The sequence below is a fragment of the Centrocercus urophasianus genome, unplaced genomic scaffold (genome assembly GCF_019232065.1).
Source record: "Centrocercus urophasianus isolate 14NV4802_14NV808 unplaced genomic scaffold, USGS_Curo_1.0 seq_65, whole genome shotgun sequence".
Classification (NCBI taxonomy): domain Eukaryota; kingdom Metazoa; phylum Chordata; class Aves; order Galliformes; family Phasianidae; genus Centrocercus; species Centrocercus urophasianus.
This window is the reverse complement of record NW_024885255.1, coordinates 15,070-33,170: the sequence shown is the minus strand read 5'-3', so window position 1 is coordinate 33,170 and position 18,101 is coordinate 15,070. Positions and strand designations below refer to the sequence as shown.

The window sequence follows — 18,101 nt, the reverse complement described above, 5'->3', positions numbered from 1 at the left end:
GGGGGGGGATGGCATCCTGCCCTGCAAGCTATGGGACATGGGTTTGTGGGGCTGATGTTTGGAGTGTGTGGGAGAAAGGATTTAGGGTTTGTGGAGCCCAGGGTCTAAGGCTGCCACGGCCAAGGGTTTGAGGTCAATGGAGCCAAGTGTTTGGGTTTATGGGGCCGTGCTCTTGGTGTTTATGGAGGCAAGGATTTGGTGGCTCATGGAGCTGTGGGTTTGGGGGTTGTATAGACAAAATGTTGGGTTTGATGAGGCCATGATTGGGGATTTATGGGACCAAACGTTTGGGGATGGGGGTAGCGAGGATTTGGGGTTTGCGTGGCCAATGGTTGGGGATTTATGATGCCAAGGTCAGGGTTTCTGGGGGATGTAACTGGGATTTATGGAGCTGTGGGCTTGCAGTTTATGGGACCAGTCTTTTGCTTTATGGAGCTGTGGGTTTGGAGTTTTGTGGAGCCAAATTTTGAGGATTATGTGACCAACGATTTGGAGATGATGATGGGGATTTTGAGCTTTTCCAGGGCCAAGGGCTCGGGGTGAGCAGAGCACAAGCAGAGGGCTGAAGAAATACCCAAAGCCTTTGGGACCTGTGTGTTTCCCACCCCACAGCCTGCAAACCCTGCTGCATGCAAGCAGCAGATGTGCACAACACCCACAGCTCAGCACCCACCTGCACCTCCACCCGTGTCACTGGGAGGGGATGCTGGTGGTCCCTTTGCTGTTTTTTTCAGTGCTTTTTGAGTCCCCACTCTCAGCCCCCACCAGCATCACCTTGGGGGCCTGCACGTTGCACTTTGCTGTGCCTGGAGGGAGCAGAGTAAGAGGCAGACGGGGCTGCATGATTTCTCCCCCAGATGAGTAATTTAGCACCAGCATTTCCAACCATACTCCTTTTCTCTGTGTGTAAGTCCTTAGCTGCCCCCACTCCTCCTGTGTGCTGGGCCACGTGGGAGTAAACGACAGCTTGATGCACAGGGTGCAGAAAATCCACCCAGGGTTTCTGGGGCAAAAGGTTGCTTTATTGGTTCCACTGTGACCTATCCTTGGGTGCAGTAAATGTACACGTGTCCCACACAGGTCCTCATTTTGCAGTGAGGTGGCCGTGCATCGGAGCATCCTTCGGCTGGACCAAGGTGGTGTGTGATGCTCACATCCTCTAGCATCCATCTGTCTTCTGCCCAGGTGTGTTGGCACAGTTTGTCCCTCTGGAGTGGCCTCGTGCTCCTTCAGGGTGTCCAAAAGCTTCTGGTTCCCCTGCTTCACCTTCAGTCATCAACAGGAACCCCAGAGCAGAGGGAACTGCCTACAGTGGTGGGATCTGTGGGCTGCTGAGAAGCAAAAGGAGGTGCTGAGCGGGACACAAGCCCTGGAACACTTTGAGAGTATCTGAAACCCCCCGTGCACAATGCTTTGGGTGCACCCAAGGTTGTGCCCCGAAGCTCTGGGCTGATGGCATCAGGGATGGGGTGAAATACCTGGGAAGGCTGTTCTGAGGGGGGGTCTGGCTGGCAGGGGGTGGTTTTGCTCTGCTCCTGGGGCAGAGGGTTGTCTGATCTCTTCTGCAAGAGAGGGACAACAGCACAAAGTGCTGAGCATCTTCATCCCTGCACACCGCAGAGGGGAAGCTGAGGCACAGAATGCAGCTTGTCCAAAGCAAGTACTGGGAAGAGGGGGGGGGATCAGGAAGAGCAGCTGGGGAGCAGCCCCACCTGGGCAGGAGGAGCAATCAAAGCTGTGTCGTTTTCTGGGGTGGCTTCATCTGCAATGCAATGAGTGGAGGTGAATCCAAGCAGTAGGAGTGAATAAAGGATGGTCCAGCAAGAAAGCAGCTGAAAAATCTCACCTGAAAAGTCACTGATGGAGGTGGTTGGCTCTTGTGACCCTGTGGGAGAGGGCAGACACATGTTACAATAAGGAGGCTGAAAAAGATCTGAAAAGCCAGGCAGCTCCTTCTGAGATGAGCTGGGAAAGTTTGGGGTTTGCTTGGCTCTGTGTTGAGACCGAAGCTGGCCCAGGGTGGCCCAAAAGGTGCCAAACTGAGCAGAACTGAGCCGTGCAAGGAGAGGTGGTGCTTTGCAGCATTTCTGTGATGCTCTTGGGTGCTCTGAGGTTGCCAACACCCTTTCCTGTGGAGGCTGGGTGGTGCTGGTACCCCAGCACAGCAACTCACCGTCGCCTTTGGTCCTGCGGTAGGTGAAGAAGAGCACGAGCAGAGCAAAGACCACAAAAATGATGGGGGACCAATACCTGATGGGGAAGCCCGATTCATTTCCTATGGGAAGAGACAAGAGCTGAGGGCTCCTTGCCCAAAACAGAGCACCAGTATCTCTGGGGCCTGCAGGACCCTCCAGGGCAGTGGTGCATCCCTTAGCCACGTCTCCTCTTCATGAGACTCACGGGTTTGGTTCCCTGGGGCATCTGCTTGCTGTGGCACAGTGATGGTGGTGAGGTTCCCAGCATCAGAGGGGCTGGGGAAGCCCACTGGTCTCGTTGTCAGCCCACTCACATCCCTGGTGGCTGTGGTGGGAGCTCCCGTAGCCTCCGAGATATCGCTGTGCCGAGTGATGTTGTTGTCCCCCTGATCTTCTCCCTTGAGGGCGAGTGCTAAGAACAAAGTTCATTAATTCACATTAGGGCTGAATAGCCTCAGCAACACCAACACTGAGCTTTCAAATGTCAGGAGCTCGCGGGTAAGAGCGATTCAAATCTCCCAACTGCTCGCTAACGAAGAAGGTGCTAATGAGAGCAGCACTGCAGTGGGGGCTGTGCATAGTGGGGAAATGACACCGGGGGATTTTTGGAGCCACCAGCATTGTGCTGGCAGGGAAAGTGTGAGGGTAGTTGTACCGCAAGGCTTTACACCTCTGGCCGGGGTGTGCAGGATGTTTCCCAGCAGGCTGAGCGTGCCCAGTGACACATTGCAGCAGTGGGGACATCGTGGCCATGCGCTCACGGTGACGCAGCCACTGGAGGCAGGAAAGCTGTTAGTGGGGATGGCTGCACTCTGGTGTGCAATAGGGCCAGGACAGCATGGGAGCATGCAGAGAGCCCCGGAGATGTGCATAGGGCAAAAGCAAAGATTGAGCTCGCAGTTTGGCTTCCTGGAGCCTGGCTTTGCAGCGTCGCTCTGCGTGCCGGGCGTCACACCTGCTGCCTTCACACCACACCACCCACTCTTTTCCCACTTCCTCCTCTTCCTCTTCCCACCTCACCTTGGGTTTTGGAGCAGCCCCCGACCCCCAATCTCACTCACCAACACCCACACAGAGCACAGCAAGGAAGAGTCCCCCGAGCCCCGCTCCTTTCGCCTCCATCCTTTCCTGAGAGCCCCTCCCCTGTGGCCCCGCAGTGCCTTCCTTCCCCTTTTCTGCCAACGGCTTCTTGTGATCATGAAGGTGTTGTCAACATCACGTGGTGATTCATGGCCTAAAATTATCCCCGGGGGCATTTCTGGAGCTGTGATGGGGCAATGGAGAGAGGGCAATGGAGGTGGCGATGCCTCGGTGCCACTACATTGTGCACAGCCCCATCCTGCAGCAGAGGGCTGGGACAGATTTGGTACCACACAGATGAACCCTTTGGATAAACACATGATCCACAGAGCATTAAATCTGTTTTTAATTGATGGGTACGAATCCAAGAAACAGAAAAATGAACCATGTATGACCATGCTGTGAAAATGCAGAAAATGCACCGTGGGTTTGTCAATAAGATGCTTTTCATCAAAAAAAAAAAAAAAAAAGAAGAAGCAGAAAGAAATGGAGCTCAGATGTGTCTTGCATTTCTATTCTGGCAGTTCCTAGAGGGCTCTCCTGTGCCAGGCACTTCAAAGGATCTCTGGTTCCATCCCTGAATTATTCAGTATCCGTGCAGACAAGACAAAGAGCGGGGGAAGCAGCACGTGGGAAGATGTGTCCGTCTGGAAATGGATGTCGAGGGGCACTGGGACAATGCAAAGCAACACATTCCCCCCTTGCAGCCCAGCCATTGCTCAGGAGCAGCCCCAGCTGTGCTCCCCATGCAGGATCTAAAGGCTGGGGGGCTGCTCGGGGGGGGGGGGGGGGGGTGCTTCAGAGCTGCTTGCAACAAAGCTCCAGTGCTTCACATACCAGTATATAAAAGGAGTTGTGCAGAATGGCACCAGGCCACATTCCCTGTCACGTTTTCCTCTGAGATTGAACCCCCTCCCTCCCAGTGCAGCCTTGCACCATCTCCTGCAGGACCACACATAGCTGAACTGCAGCACAGAGCAATGCTGGGTGTAGCAATGGGGGCTGTGAGGTCGCTGCAAGCGGTGCTGTGGAAACTCAGTGCACGGCAGAGGTGAGCTCACACTTGGTTTTCTACCACATTTTGCAAAGTGTTATTTTTACTTTCTTTGCTCAGTAACCGAAGCAGTAAAATATTCAGCAAGTTAAAAAGCAAAAAAAAAAAAAAAATTAAAAACAAAATGTGGCTGAAGAGTCTCAATGAACCTTCCTGTCCCTCTGCACAGCCTCTGCTGAGGCTTCTGGCTGCAGGAGCATCCCAGGAGCAACATCTCTGCAGGGCAGAGCTGGGTGTGCAGCCACAGCTTTGGTCCATGACCCCTGGTGTGGCCACAGAACACAGATATAGGATCCCAAATCTCACCCAGATGGCAACACAGCATCAGATCTCTTGTCCCAGATGAGCACTGTGTCCGTGTTGGGGACGGCTTCCCAGCGGCAGGGAGCAGATCCATGCTCTCAGCAGGCATTGTGGGCACTGCAGGGCTGTGCCATGGGATGCAGCTCAAAGACCATCAAATAAAGGCTTTTCTCTTGCTCCCAGCACCCCAGCGTGCTGCTGCTCATCTTCTAATCATCTGTCTGCAACTGCAAACAGACAAAGCTTTGCTTTGGCTCCTGGGAGCTGTGCCATCCCATGCCTCTCTGCATCAAGGCACTGTGATGCTGCTATGGGATGAGCTGCTCCATCCAACTGTGGCCCAGCCACGGGGTCTCAGGGTTTCAGCACCCAGAGATGCCCACGAGCATCAACCCACCCTGGGCTATGTCTTGAACGGTGGCATAAATGGTTTTGAAGGTCTCCACCCCTGAGGCTGACGACTTCTTTGGGTCACCTTTCCGTGCCTGAGGGAAATTCCATGCGTGCATCTGTGGAAAATGTTATTTAAATGTTTTCAGGGCACAGAATGGGCACAGCACCATGACTCTAGGCCCCCTGAGCTCAGTGGGAAGGAGCACATCCCCGGTGGTCCCTGGTGGCACAGGGGAAGCGCAGGCAGGTGGCTGAGGCTGTCCCCCATTGAGTTTCCAGGAGGAAGCAGCAATTGAAGTTGGGGCTGTCCTTCCTCTGTGTCCCCACCACACATCCCCTGTGCTGTCCCCACCCCGGGGCAGTGCAGAACCATCCTGCCACGCACAAAAAGGACAGGGATGGACTCACCTGCTGAACAGCACCCACCTCAGCATACACCGTCATGTACTCTGCTGCAGCCCCTGCAAAGACACACAGTTAGGGGGGCAGCCCCAGTGCTGGCAGCAGCATCACTGCTGCACCACTGGGATTCTCCTCGCTGAGGGCTGCAGGGATCCCATTCAAAACCACAACCATGCACCTTCAGCCAAAGGCAGCTAAAGCAACTTGCCATGACAATCAGCTTTTTATTTTCGTGCAGGATCCACGGCTGCTTTCATGCCTTTTCTTCTCCATTTTAAGTACCATTTCAGAAAACATGGGTGTCAGCACATCAAACAGAGAAGGAGAGTGGGTTTACATCCTGTATTTGGGGTTTGGGGTCAGATTTTCAGTTTCTATCATCTGAAACAACCACATGGACTTCTGTTTGTGCAGCGTTTTGCTGTTTGCCACGGAAGGGCTGGGCCCCAAAGAACAGCCAAGGAGAAACCCTTGCTCCAGGTGCTGGATGTGCCTGCACACCCCATTCATGCAGGAGCTCCCCTGCTTACATCAGCTCTATTTCAGCTCATGGAAAGAACAAAACATGCACATTACAGAGGTCCACGAGATCCCTTCTTAGAATCAGCACGCAGCTGTGGCAGTGATGTGCGTGGCGCATCCACCACTGAACAGCCCTGGATGCCAGGGAGGTGGAAACAACAGTTGGTCCCGTAGGATTGAACAGCACCCAGTTCAGTGCTGGATGTGGACCCTGAGCCTCAGCATCTGGCGGAACTGATGCAAAGGTTTCTGCAAAGCCCCCAAAAGCAAGGAATCCAGGCAGCATGAGTTTTGGGCAGCTGTTGCAGGCAGGGGATGCTCAGTTTGGGCAGGTGCTGCAGGGGCTCATTTCTCTTTCTGGATGGGGCACAGCCATCTTGCTGCTCGACTTCTCTGCACCCTGCCTGGATCCCTCCTGTCTCCAGAGTCCTTCAAGCTTTGGAGATGCCCTCATGGTCTTTGTGCCTCCTCATGGGGAGGGCACAAAGGTCACCAAAAAAGGACCATAGGCAACTTTCCCTGTCACTGTGCATGCAGGGTGAAGGCACAGGGAACACTGGGGGCTTGCAAGCCCAAGCACGACTAGGAACCAACATTGGGATCACAAGGACAAAAAGGGTGAAAGCATCTGGAGCTCTGGGAACAACTACACTCCCAAGGTGTGGTGATGGATGGTTTTCCTCCAGATCTCAAGAATAAACAAGGATGGAGGCTGAGGGAGACAGGAATCCTGCCTGCTCTTGGAGCTGCAGGAACCAGATAGGTCATGGCTGCTCCTGCCTGGGGAGAAGTGACACGGGGCTCCTGTTAGCAGCAGCCCACACACTGCCAGGCAGGGAGCTGTGGACCTGCACCTTACCTTTTGATTTAACAGTGGTAATGATGATAGCCAAGAGTAAGAGCAGTCCAATCATCAATCCTGCTATGATGACTGTGTGGCTGTTGGGAAGAGAAGGAGGTCCTGGTAACGACAAAGGGATATGCCAGGCACATCCCAAAGCACCTCTGCTCAACATCAGAGCAGGGATGCTTCAAACCCTGCTAAACCCTTCCTACCTTGCACCACTGCTCCCCCCAGCTCTGCCTCCCTGCTGCACACCCCCATTCCACTCTGGGACAGTTGTGGGGCAACCCAGACCTCCCCTCTTGATTTTCCAGTGGCAAAAAGAGTGAAATGATGCTGAAGCTGCTCAGAAAGACTGGATATCCCCCAGCAGCTGTAGGAAGAGGTAAACTGCTCCGGCCTCAGATTCCCCAGTCTCCAGCATTGATTTGGGGCAGCATGGCAATGGCAGTGGTGCCTTGGGGACCCTGTGACATTTGGGGACCAGATGCAGAACAGATGGCAGCTCGCCAGAGCAGGGATGCAGGCTGTGCTTTCTGGTGGGGTGGGGGAGAGAACAGGGAAGAGAGGAGAGAAATGAATGCTTCGATAAAGCCCCTGACTGGGGACCTTTTGCAGGATGTGTCCTGTCCCCAGCACATCCCCAGCACATCCCCAGCATCCCCCACGTGTGCATCCTTTGAGAGCTCTCACCTGCACAAAGGGCAGAGGGAAAGACAGTGGCGTTGCAGCTGCTGATGGGGTTCTGTGCTGTGCAGGTGCTTCAGATCTGCAGGGTTCTTCTGCCTCTCCACCACCACCACCACCACTCAGATCCCTGTCTGTCTGGCTGATCTTTGTAGCTCCAAAAGAAGGAACTGCCCCCTGGGGGGGTCCACAGTGCATTGCAGTTCCACCCTTTGCAGCTCACCAGCAGCTCCAGCAGCTCCACCTGTGAGAAGTGAAGGGGCTGTCAGCAAATTCCCCCACCCCACTTCCAGCCTGGGGCCAGAAGCAAAAAACACTCACGGTACACATGCAGGGTGAAGTTCACTTTGACCTCGTCGTTTTTTGTTAAGTAGGTGCCACTCCTCCTCAGCTGCTAGATGGTGAGCTGCTGTTGTTGGGAAAGGCCACGCAGAACACGAAGGATTTGTCAGAAAACACGAGTTTAGGAGATGCCCCCAATCTGATGACCAATAGGGGTTCATCACGGAAGCTCCAGGTCAAGTATTGTCCTATCAGGTTCTGAAGGTGGAATGTGACAGACTTGCCCTCTGCCCCGGCTACGTCCATCCCATTGCTGAGTAGAAAAACCCAGCTGAGGCTAGAGGAGGGGTGCAGGGCTCCAGGGTGCTGCTTGTGGAGCCCTCCACCCTAGGGGATGGATCTTTGTTCCCTGAGCCCCTTCTTGCTGTTTGTGCTTTCACATCCCCTAAGTACGTGGCTGCACCAGGAACATGCAAGGGGTGAAGCAAAAGCGCAAGGAGGAATTGGAATCAGCTTGGAGAAGTCGAGCAGGTTCCCTCTTCATGGCAGATGAGATGGCCAAGTTCACCTAAAGGAACCTGTGGAAAGCAGGTGGCCTCTTCCTGGAATTTGACACTTCCCTCTTCTGAGGAGGGAGAAGACACTGTCCTGTTATCTTTCCTACTTCCATTTTAAATCCCCTCTGCCTTGCTTGAACCTGGAGTGGAGCTTCTTTCCCCCCTACAGCTTGGGAAGAATGGATCTTGGCACCGGGAGGTGTTCTCTCTCCAATGCTCATTTTTGAAGCCAAGCAAAGGCAGTTTTGCCCACACCCCTTCCCTGGTGAAGGCTCCAAGGACAAGCTGCCCTGGCCATGGGGAAGTGTTGGTGGGGGAGATAAGGATGGAAGGGATGGAAGTGCTGCTGCATGATGCATGTCCTTCAGTTTCCTGTCCAGGCTGATAACAAGGGCATGGAGTCACCACCAGCATCACAGCTGCACTCCGTTGCCCCTGCAAGTGTCACAGCCAGCTGCAGACCCAACATGAAGCATTGGTTTCTGATTACAAAGAGCATCTCCATCCTGCAGGGGAGCAAACCCCATCATGAGCCAGCACCTGGCCAAAGCCAGGACCCCAGCAGGATTCAGGGACCTCTCCTGGCTCTCCAATGCTGATTGGGAATTCATGTGATTTTCCCTTCTGCACTTCCCTCAGGTTTACTTACTGTGCCCAGGACATAACGAGACACACAGATCTTCCCAGTGTTCGTGGCAGCTTGGAAATCAGCCAGAAAGCTGTGCTTCATTTTCAGAACCAGACCTAAATACCCCATAATGAAAACGTGAGAGCTGGAGGTACTGAAAATTCTGAAGCAGCTCATGGGTGGCAACAGGGCAAAGACCCCGAGCTCAACACAGGAGGGCTGCAGAAGGATGCAGAGAGCAGCAGCGTGGTGGCAAGGCTGGAGCTGGGAGCTGGCACTCATCATCAGTGGGATCTGCGGTGGGATCAGGACAAGATCTGGGATCTGCTCAACTGCTTTGGGACAGCACAACAAAGCCCTAATAATGAGTTAAAAAACAACATCTGTCCTCACAGAAGGCACTGCACTGTGTGCTGATGGCTCTGCATGAGACAGTGCTGCCAGAACTCTGTTCTCCTGGGTATTCCCAAACCAACCCTAGCTTCAGGATCCCACCCTCCCTCCCATCCACGAGGGAAGCACACATTGCACCCCTGCTTGCTTACTGGAGGTGGAAGGTGAGCAACAGGCATCAAAATACATCCAGTTGACCTCACAGCATAGCTGGGTGTGCTCTGCTCATATAAGAACCACTGCTTGCAATGACAAAACGAAGTGAGAGTATGACAGAATCATCAGAAACAAAACTCTCACATCAGCCCAGCTCCAACACATCCCCAGTGTGCTGGGAAAACTCAAAGGATGGTGACACCCCCCTGGACCAATGCATCACCACTCCTTTGGAGAAGGAATTGTTCCTAAAGTCCATTCTGATGCCACCCTCTGCATCCAACCCCATTTGGGCTCACCCCAAATGCCATCCCTAAGGAAGGCGTGTGTGATAATGGCATTCTTCTGAGCCCAGCAAGCTGGCAGGAGATGCGTGACAGAACTTCCCATAGTGTGTGCACTTTTTGGTAGGCTGGGAAAGAACGGAGCAGTCAACGGGGAGCGGTGTATTTCGGGGCCAGATCTGGGTGAAGCCCGGCTCCCAGCTGCTCTCTGCCTTGCTGAGAACACCGGTGAGCACCGATGGACGGAGGTGCGCATGGTCCCCCTGGTGGCTGCCATCTCCACGTAGGGACGGCAGCCACCGCGGCTTCCCGCTGGCGCAGCTTGAGGCCATCACCTGCCATCATCTCATCGCTGTTTTCTGGGTGAAAAGACCAACCCCCATCCACGCTACATCCTCCTTTTAGAGAATGGGAGTCATAAGGTCTCCCCTGGGCCTCCTTTTCGGTGATAGGGTGCTTGGGGGGTTTCTGCATTAACCACACCTCGCAGGCGTTTCACTGCCCACCTGCAGGTCCTTCTGCTTAAGCTCAATTCTATTTCTCAGAGGGTTTCCAGGTGTTCCTGGTGATCTTAGGCCCTGATCCAGAAGGTACAAAAGCTTTCGAAGCAGAACCCACAGGTTGCAGTGCTGGCTGCTCTGCTTCTGGCTGTGCTCAGGCTGGTCCCTGAAGCCCAGAGAAGAGAGCATTGCAGCTTAACCCACGGATTTCCTTCCCCCCATCACTTCAACTTGATGTTCCCATTGCAAAGAGGGTTGAGGTGCAAGAAAATCCTGTAGGGCACATGGAATGAAAACCAAAGGTGAGAAGCCTCCAGGCAGAGCGTGGCAGCAGTGACACAAGGCATGATCGTGTGTGTGAGCAGTGTCACACCCAGCAGCATGCTGGTGCTCATGGACCTCCATCACTGGGGTATGCAGTGTAAGGGAGATGAGAGCCAAGCTGTCCACTTGCACAAACAGCTCTGTGAGCACATCTGGCAGTGGTCCTTACAGCAGCAGGACAGCTCTGCAGACTCCCCAGGGTAAAGGGATGGAGAGGGAGGACCCACATGGTGCTGGGGGCATGGATGGCTGTGCCAGGCTGGACAGCAGAGGGTCAGCTGAAACACAGCAGCCACTTCCCCAATTTGGCTTATTTTGGGAAGCGGTCTGACGCTGGCATCGTATCAAAATTGGAGGGAAGTGTGCAAGGCCAGATGGGGATGTCTGGCTTCAAACTTGTGATGATTCCTCTGCTGGGCTGAAGGAACAGGCTCAGCTGTTGCTCTTCTCCCCAGTGCTGAGCCATGGGAGGGTGAGCAGGAGCAGTGGATGTGATCAGCTCATCCTGTGGGGTAATGCAGGCACTTCTTCAGCACAGGGTGCATGCAAGTTATCATTGCTCAAGACAGAAATAGTTACCAAGCCCTTAAGGGAAGCTCCTTCTTTGTCCCATGCTGGTGGAGGACAAGGCAAAGAAGGAGTAATGAGGATGTGCTCCTGGGGAAGCAGCATCTTTGCAGACCTCGCAAGAAAGCAGCTCAGCTGATTTTTGCTGAAGTAATGGGAAGAGGAAGCTTGAGATGTGCAGAAATGCAGATCTTTCCCCCCAGAGCCTTACACAGCTGCAACCCTTGCATGCTCTTTCACAAGCCTTCCTGAAAGATTTCCCCATAGCTTTATTTTCTCTAGCAAGTGAGATCGGCCGTGCTGCCCGAGCCCAGCAGCGGCACAGTAGGAAAGAGCCGACAGCCCTGAACCACCCCTTGTCCTGGTGCTGTACATGGTGGGCACACGGAGCTGCCCATACCCCTAAACTCAGCCGGACACCCGGCCTAGGGGATGGAAAAGCGATGCGGCGCTTCCCACAGCCACCTTGAGAGCTGGGAGAGCCGCGGGGGCTCCTCGCTGTGACACCTCGAAACCTCCCAAGGGGCACCTTCTGATTCGTTGGTTTTCTTTTTCTTCTGTAGTTCGGCGCTCCACGTTGTCCCCTATGGGCTCCCCCTGGCGAGTTCGTCCCTCCGAGCGCTGCTGTTGTCTCGTCCTGTCCCTGCGCTGCTCTCTTTGCTTTCTTTCCTTCCTTCGGCCATACGCGTTGCTCCAGCGATCATCAGCGCGATGCTTTGGGGCCGGGAGCAGCGTGTCCCATTTCCGCAGGGATGGGCAAAATCTCCTGCAGGGATGCGGGATTTGGATGCAGGGTGCGGTGGCGGAGCCGGGTCCTGCCCCGCGGGGAGCCTCAGCTGATGGGCAGCATCACGCCACAGGCTCCGTGTTGGGGCTCTGCAAGGCAAAGTGAGGGTGAGCGAGGTGCTCAGATCAGGGTGCTCAGTGTGGGACCCACCTCAACCCCTTTCCACTTACCTGAGAGCTGTGGGGGGCCAGGGATGTGCCAGTGGCTGCAGCATAAGTGGTGGTGCAGGTGGGGTGATCAGAGCCCGCGGGGCTGCAGGGGGACTTCAGCTTCTGTACAGGGAGCAGAAAGCGAGCAATGGCAGCCAGCATGCTGATCTTCCCTTCCTCCAGTACTACAAGGCCTCCTGATACAGTTTATCCCCAGAGCCACCTTGGGATGCTGAGGGCTGTGGAGATTGCAGCACCCAGAACAATCCCAGAGTAAAGCAGCCCTGCTGCAGGTGACAGCTGGGGAGCCCACAGCCACCCACTTCAGAGTGGGTATGACCTCACTGTCCCCTGTTGCAAGGCTGCATTGGCATCCTGTGCTCCAACCTCACCACCCATAGAGCTGCAAGGACACACCTGCAGGGCTCACTCACCTCCACCCGCTGCACCTCAAAGTAGATGATGTGCACTGTGCTGTTCTCAGCCAGAGGCAACTGCTGCCTTGGTTGTCCTGCACCAGGAACACAGCAAAGTCACCACAGGGATGGGGGGAGCAGCAGGACCCCTGCTGACCCCATACTCCTCCCCCTGTGAGGTTCCCAGTGGTTTCCCATGTTGCATCCAACCCTGACGCAGCTGTTTGGCTACGGGCTCATTGGCTTGGTGAATTTGTCACTGCTCAGAGTGTTCACCCTCACCAGGGCGTTCTGCAGAGATGTTGCTCTCTTGAGCTTGGGCTGAGATCACACGTTTCTCCTTGAAGCTGTGTGATATCATCACAGAAGTGCAGCATCCGCACAAAGCCCTTCAGGTCACATACTAGGCAAAGCAGGTATCTATGTCTTTTTTTTTTTTTTCTTCTTTTTTTTAAAGCTGCTTTCCTTCCTGTCTGTTACCCGATGCTTAAAAAGAAGCAGGACCCACTCAGCCTTCCACCCATGGGAGCAGGGTAACCCAACACAAGCCTCGGGGAGCTGTGAGCTGCTCCTGTCACCCCCAAACCTTCACGCCCTGCACTCACTCATGTTTGCAGCCACATAGGCCACAGTGAAGGCCCCGGCAAGCACCATCAGGATCATTATGGGCAGCACCACCCCCAGCAGCAGCAGCAGCAGCATCCCTGTCCTCCAGCTGCCTGTGGCTCAGATAGAGCGAGGGTCAGCATCCAGCAGAGAGAGCTCATGGTTAACCCCACCCCTCCACGTACCTTCGTGCCTATTTATGGGGCTGAGGATTTCAGAGAACGATAACAAGGAGCAGGAAATGCTTTTCTTTTTTCTTTTTTCTTTTTTTTTTTGAGCTGAACTCTCTGTAGTCAGCTTCAAAACGCAACGGCCAGCATAAAAATGTCGCTGAGGGGTGGATGAGGCTCTGACACTTCTCTGGAGGCTTTGTGGGGAGCCCAGGGGCAGAGCTCTGCACCTCCAGTCCTCCTGAAGGGACAGAGGCTGCCACACATGTAAGTGTTACAGGGGCGTCCCTGCGTGTGTAAGGTTTGGAGGGACCCAGTGCTGGGAAATGCGCCTTGCAGCACCTTGTGTCAGCATCTTCCCCTCTTTAGTGAGACCTAGAGATGATGTGGGGACCTTTGCTGGGCACAAGGCATTGAGAGAGCCCCACGTGGGTGGGGGACAAAGAAGTGGTGTCACCGCTGTGTCCCCAGGGTGAGGGGCAGCCACTGCATCACACAGCCACAGCAAAAGTCCCCACGTCACAAGGGAGGGCAAGAAAAACCCAATGACAGAGAGCATGATTTTGGCCTCAAGAGCCTCCTGGGGGGAAGTTGAGGTTCTCATCATCCCCAGCTCTCCTGGTGTGCAAATCTCATGCGTTTCAAATGGGCCTGGTGCAGCAGGGCGCAGCGAGCACGGCTCAGCGCTTATGGGAACGGCCATGCAGCCCACACAGGTGCTGTGGCTTCTTTTCCTGCCAAAGGTTCCTTCGAGGTGAAGAAAGCAGTGTGAAAAAATCCCCCACGGGGCTGAAGGTGGGGGAGAGAGTGGAACCAGGGCTGCTGCATCCCCGGGGGCTCACCTCGCTCCTCGGATCTGCAGATGGAGGAGTGGAGGGCGGTGGTGCAGCAGTTGACAGGGTTGCTGGCAGTGCAGGCGCGAGGCAGGGTGCTGTTGGTGGGGTCGGAGGAGAGCAGTAGGAGGCTGCCATTGTGGGTGCAGAGCGATGAGGTGCTGGCCTCAGAGCTGGCCCAGCTGCAGGACACGCTGTCCCCTTGTGCTGCTGTGCAGTTGAGAGTGACTGTGCTGCTGTCATTGGCCAGCATCCAGTCGAGGATGTGGATGCTGGGATCAGACACGGGCTCTGGATGGAGAGAAGGGATAAAGGCTGAGAAATCCTATCGAGCCCTCCTGCCATCACCTGGAGGTGCTGCTCCAGTCCCAATCCTGCCAGAGGCTCTGGAAATGAGGCTGAGGTCTGCCTTCACTAGAAGGTTCTGGAAAAGGGTCTTGGGCTCACCGCCACCTCTCAGCCCAACGCTCCCGCCATCCCATCAATGCAATGCGTCTCACCATACGCCACCAGCTGGATATGCCAGTTTTTCTCCCCTGCTTCCATGGTGACAGAGTATTCACAGAGCTGCTGGTCAAGCCATTGGGTGCTGAGGATCTCCAGTGAGAAGCTGGGTGGAAGAGAAACTGTCCCAGTTTGTAGTTGGTGTAGTTACCTCTGTAGTATGTGCACAAGTATTCCTTGCTTAGTGGGTTTTCCATGCTCCTCTTCCATGTGACTGTTCCAAAGTGCTGGGTGAGATTCTGGAAGTAAGGGGGGGAATCCCCAGGTCTGTTGCCTTCCCCAGGTTGCCAAGCGCTGTCTCCATCATCCCACAGCCTAAGCCTGGAAGGAGAGCAGAGATGTGTGGGAAGAGCCTGGAGGAGCTGTGACCCCTCTGGTTACAGAACTGCATGAGCAGGGGACAGTGCTGGGATTGCCCTGGTAATCTCATGTCAACCCCTATGCAATGATCTGCTCGTCTCTCTGCTGAGGTGCCTCATCGTGTTTTCAGCCTGAGCTCTGGGTTGGGCACCACATCCTGCCCCAGTGACAGTGGCCCCACACTCCAGCAACCCCTGCGTGCCCCGAGGGTGTCTGAGCACCACCAGTGGCAGTGGTACCTGGTGCACACCAAAGCACTTTGGTCGCCAATCAGCCCTGGGTTGCTCGTGGGTTGCCTCTGGTTGTGACCGTGATTCATAGTTGCCTGCAGCCCCCGTGAGCCGTGGGCTTGTTTTCATAGGAAACAGTGTGGGGATGACACCAGCACTGCTCACCGACAGAGCGTGGAAAGGAACTGTGCCACATCACCCTCATGTCTCCTGCCCTCTTCTTTCCAATGGAGCAAGGGCTCATCCCAGAAGGGAAGAACACAGAGCAGGATAATCTTGGCACAGATAATATCCCTATCTGCTTTTACTACAACACATCCACTAAATCCTCAACTGAACGCACAGAAACTGCTTCCCTCCCCCAGCACAAGTCCTTGCCACTGCTTATTTTTTCTCCCTCCATGGTGTGAAATACAGCAGCTTCAGTGCTGTCCCTGTGAATTACATCTCCGGGATGCCGACCCAGCCATGCAGAGTGGCTGCTATTGCACAGGAACGCAGCAAAGCCCAGCATGAAGCTGGAGGCTGCATTTTCTCAGTGGCATGGAGCACAGCGGTTAAGCTCCTGATTAATTACTGAATGGAAAAGCCTTTTTTGAAACATGGTAGCAAAGCCCTCAGCCTGGTAAGCTGCAGCTCCCAGGGAGAGGAGATGCCCCCTGGGGGAAGATGGCTGGGATGTGGGACTGGAGGTTATGAGAGGCCAGGAGCAACCTTGTGGAGCAGCTGGGGGAATGTAGGCATAGTGCAGGGTCCAGAGCAGCCCCTGCATCAGGAATTGCATTCATGGGACTTTCAGAGTTCTGTCCAGGCAGAAAAAACCCAAGGGGATTTTGAGGGCAGGTATTCTAGTAACTGTGAGCCAACAGAAAGGAGGCAGCCCCGCGCTGCTGCTTTGCCAGGCAGACCTTTCACTGCGTGCCTGGTGATGGTGCAGCAGCACATGGGGACACGTGTTGCCTCCAGGAATGGCACTGTAAAGAGGGTCGGGGCTCAGCCCACCTCCCCACGCACTGATGCTCCTATAGATGTTCTGTTGCTCAAGTACCACCTCCCCACCAACCAGCACCCAGAGCTGAGACCCCTGGAGAACATCCACCAGGACCTGCATCTCCTGCTCCCCAGCCCAAAGCATCAGTGATACCCCATGAAAACCCATGGCAGAGTATTTCACCACTACATATATGCTCCAACCATCACTGCCTTTGTTCATTCATCACCTTTTATTCTCTCCTCCCTCAGTCTGACTATAGAGCACATTAGGGATGCGCCACACATCCCACGTGGAGTCAGGAGCCGTTTGTCTCCCAGATGAATATTTACATTTATCCACCTGCCCACCCAGCCCACAACACACCATTTCTAATACCTGCCGACCCCCAAGCCATCCAAACCAGATATGAGATATACATACAGATATACATACAACCAGATATGAGATATACATAAGATATACATACTCCAAACCCAGCAAGAAGAGATGAACAGCCAGAGCAACGCTCTGCAGCCCGTGCCTCAGCTCACGGAGCTGCTGCTAGAGTGGAGTTAATATCTGCTGCCATGCTCATTATGAAAACAGGTGTACTCAGATCAGAGGCACTGCTGTGGGCCGTTTCCTGTTTTTTTGGCTGAATGATTCCGTCTTGAGTGGAAAGTATTCAAAGCGCTTCTGAACGCATCGCTGAAGAGCGATGAAGGGCCCAGAGCATCGATTTATAGCTTTCTTCAGAAGTACATCATCTGCCACAGGCCCTTAACTCACTGGGGAAGAAGAAACGGCCAGCACCAAGTTCACTTTATGTATGGTAACAGACTCCCGGGGCTGCCCAGCATCGGCTGGGGTGGAGGAAAGCGGCACGAGCACAGCCCACACCTCGCAGTAGGAAAAACAGTGAATATTTGGGGATTAACCCACTCCAGGTGCACGGGATCCAGCGTGGTCCCAGTCTGCAGCCTCAGCTCCAAGGCTTTGCTGCAAGCAGGAGCACAGGTGGTCCTTAAAGCCCACAAGAACCTCAACCTGAGCACTGCGAGGCTCCAGTTTGCTCCCGCAGTGCTTAAACCCAACCCCCCAACTCTGGTGGGGTCTGGGGATAGGGGCAGTATAATCAATGGAATATACAGATGTTACAATTAAGAAATAGCCAGGAAACTTAGGCTAAGTAAGATTATTGCAACAGGAAGACAATAAATGGAAAATGCTTACCAATGCTTTAGGCTCACAACATTCCCCACAAGGAGCAATCTCCAGGAAGAGATTCTTCTTGCTCAGTGGCAGTCAGCACTTAAATGGGGTCTAGGAGAGGTGAAGCCAGGCTCTACCCCTTCCAGTAGCACAGGTGAATTGCCTTTGTCTGTCTCCTGTGGCTGAATCATTGCTTGCCTCAGGTGGTCAATCAGAGGTTCAGGCCATGATTCAACAGCTCCCATACAGGGGCTGTCCTCACTGCTGTGGGCATTCCCTGGCTGAAGGAGGAGGGATGGGTTATGGATGGAGAAACATCGGATATGAACAGAGCAGGGGTGGGATATGTGTGAAACATAGGTGGAATATGGATGGGATGGAGAAATACGGGATATGAACGGAGCAGGGATGGGGTGTGGATGAGATGCGTGGGACGTGGATGGAAGAGAGTCAGGATGTAGATGGAACATGCATGGGAAACAGATGAGACATGGATGAATGTGGACGGAGCAAGGATAGGACATGGATGGGGCATGGGTGGGACAAGGATGGGGCTGGGATGGGATGTGGATGGAGTAGGGATTGGACATGGATGATACATAGATGTGAAATGGATGGGACACAATTGCAGCATGGTTGGGGCGTGGATGGGACATGGGACATGGATGGGACATGGATGGGATATTGGTG

At 54.3% G+C, this 18,101-nt stretch overlaps 1 protein-coding gene and 1 pseudogene across 1 annotated transcript in view; both read right to left on the bottom strand.

The window, feature by feature from the left end:
• Positions 1–1,024: 1,024 nt before the first annotated feature.
• LOC122170233 lies at positions 1,025–9,366 on the bottom strand (annotated as a pseudogene).
• A 2,054-nt stretch (positions 9,367–11,420) lies between these two features.
• LOC122170225 (signaling lymphocytic activation molecule-like) overlaps positions 11,421–18,101 on the bottom strand; it is a 7,131-nt gene continuing 450 nt past the window's right edge. The window contains 10 exon segments of the mRNA XM_042836921.1: positions 11,421–11,937; positions 12,129–12,230; positions 12,542–12,618; positions 13,129–13,242; positions 14,142–14,423; positions 14,633–14,746; positions 14,749–14,890; positions 14,893–14,957; positions 16,687–16,727; positions 17,142–17,198. Of these exon segments, the coding sequence (XP_042692855.1) occupies positions 11,875–11,937; positions 12,129–12,230; positions 12,542–12,618; positions 13,129–13,242; positions 14,142–14,423; positions 14,633–14,746; positions 14,749–14,890; positions 14,893–14,957; positions 16,687–16,727; positions 17,142–17,198 (1,057 nt within the window). The 3' untranslated portion in view covers positions 11,421–11,874.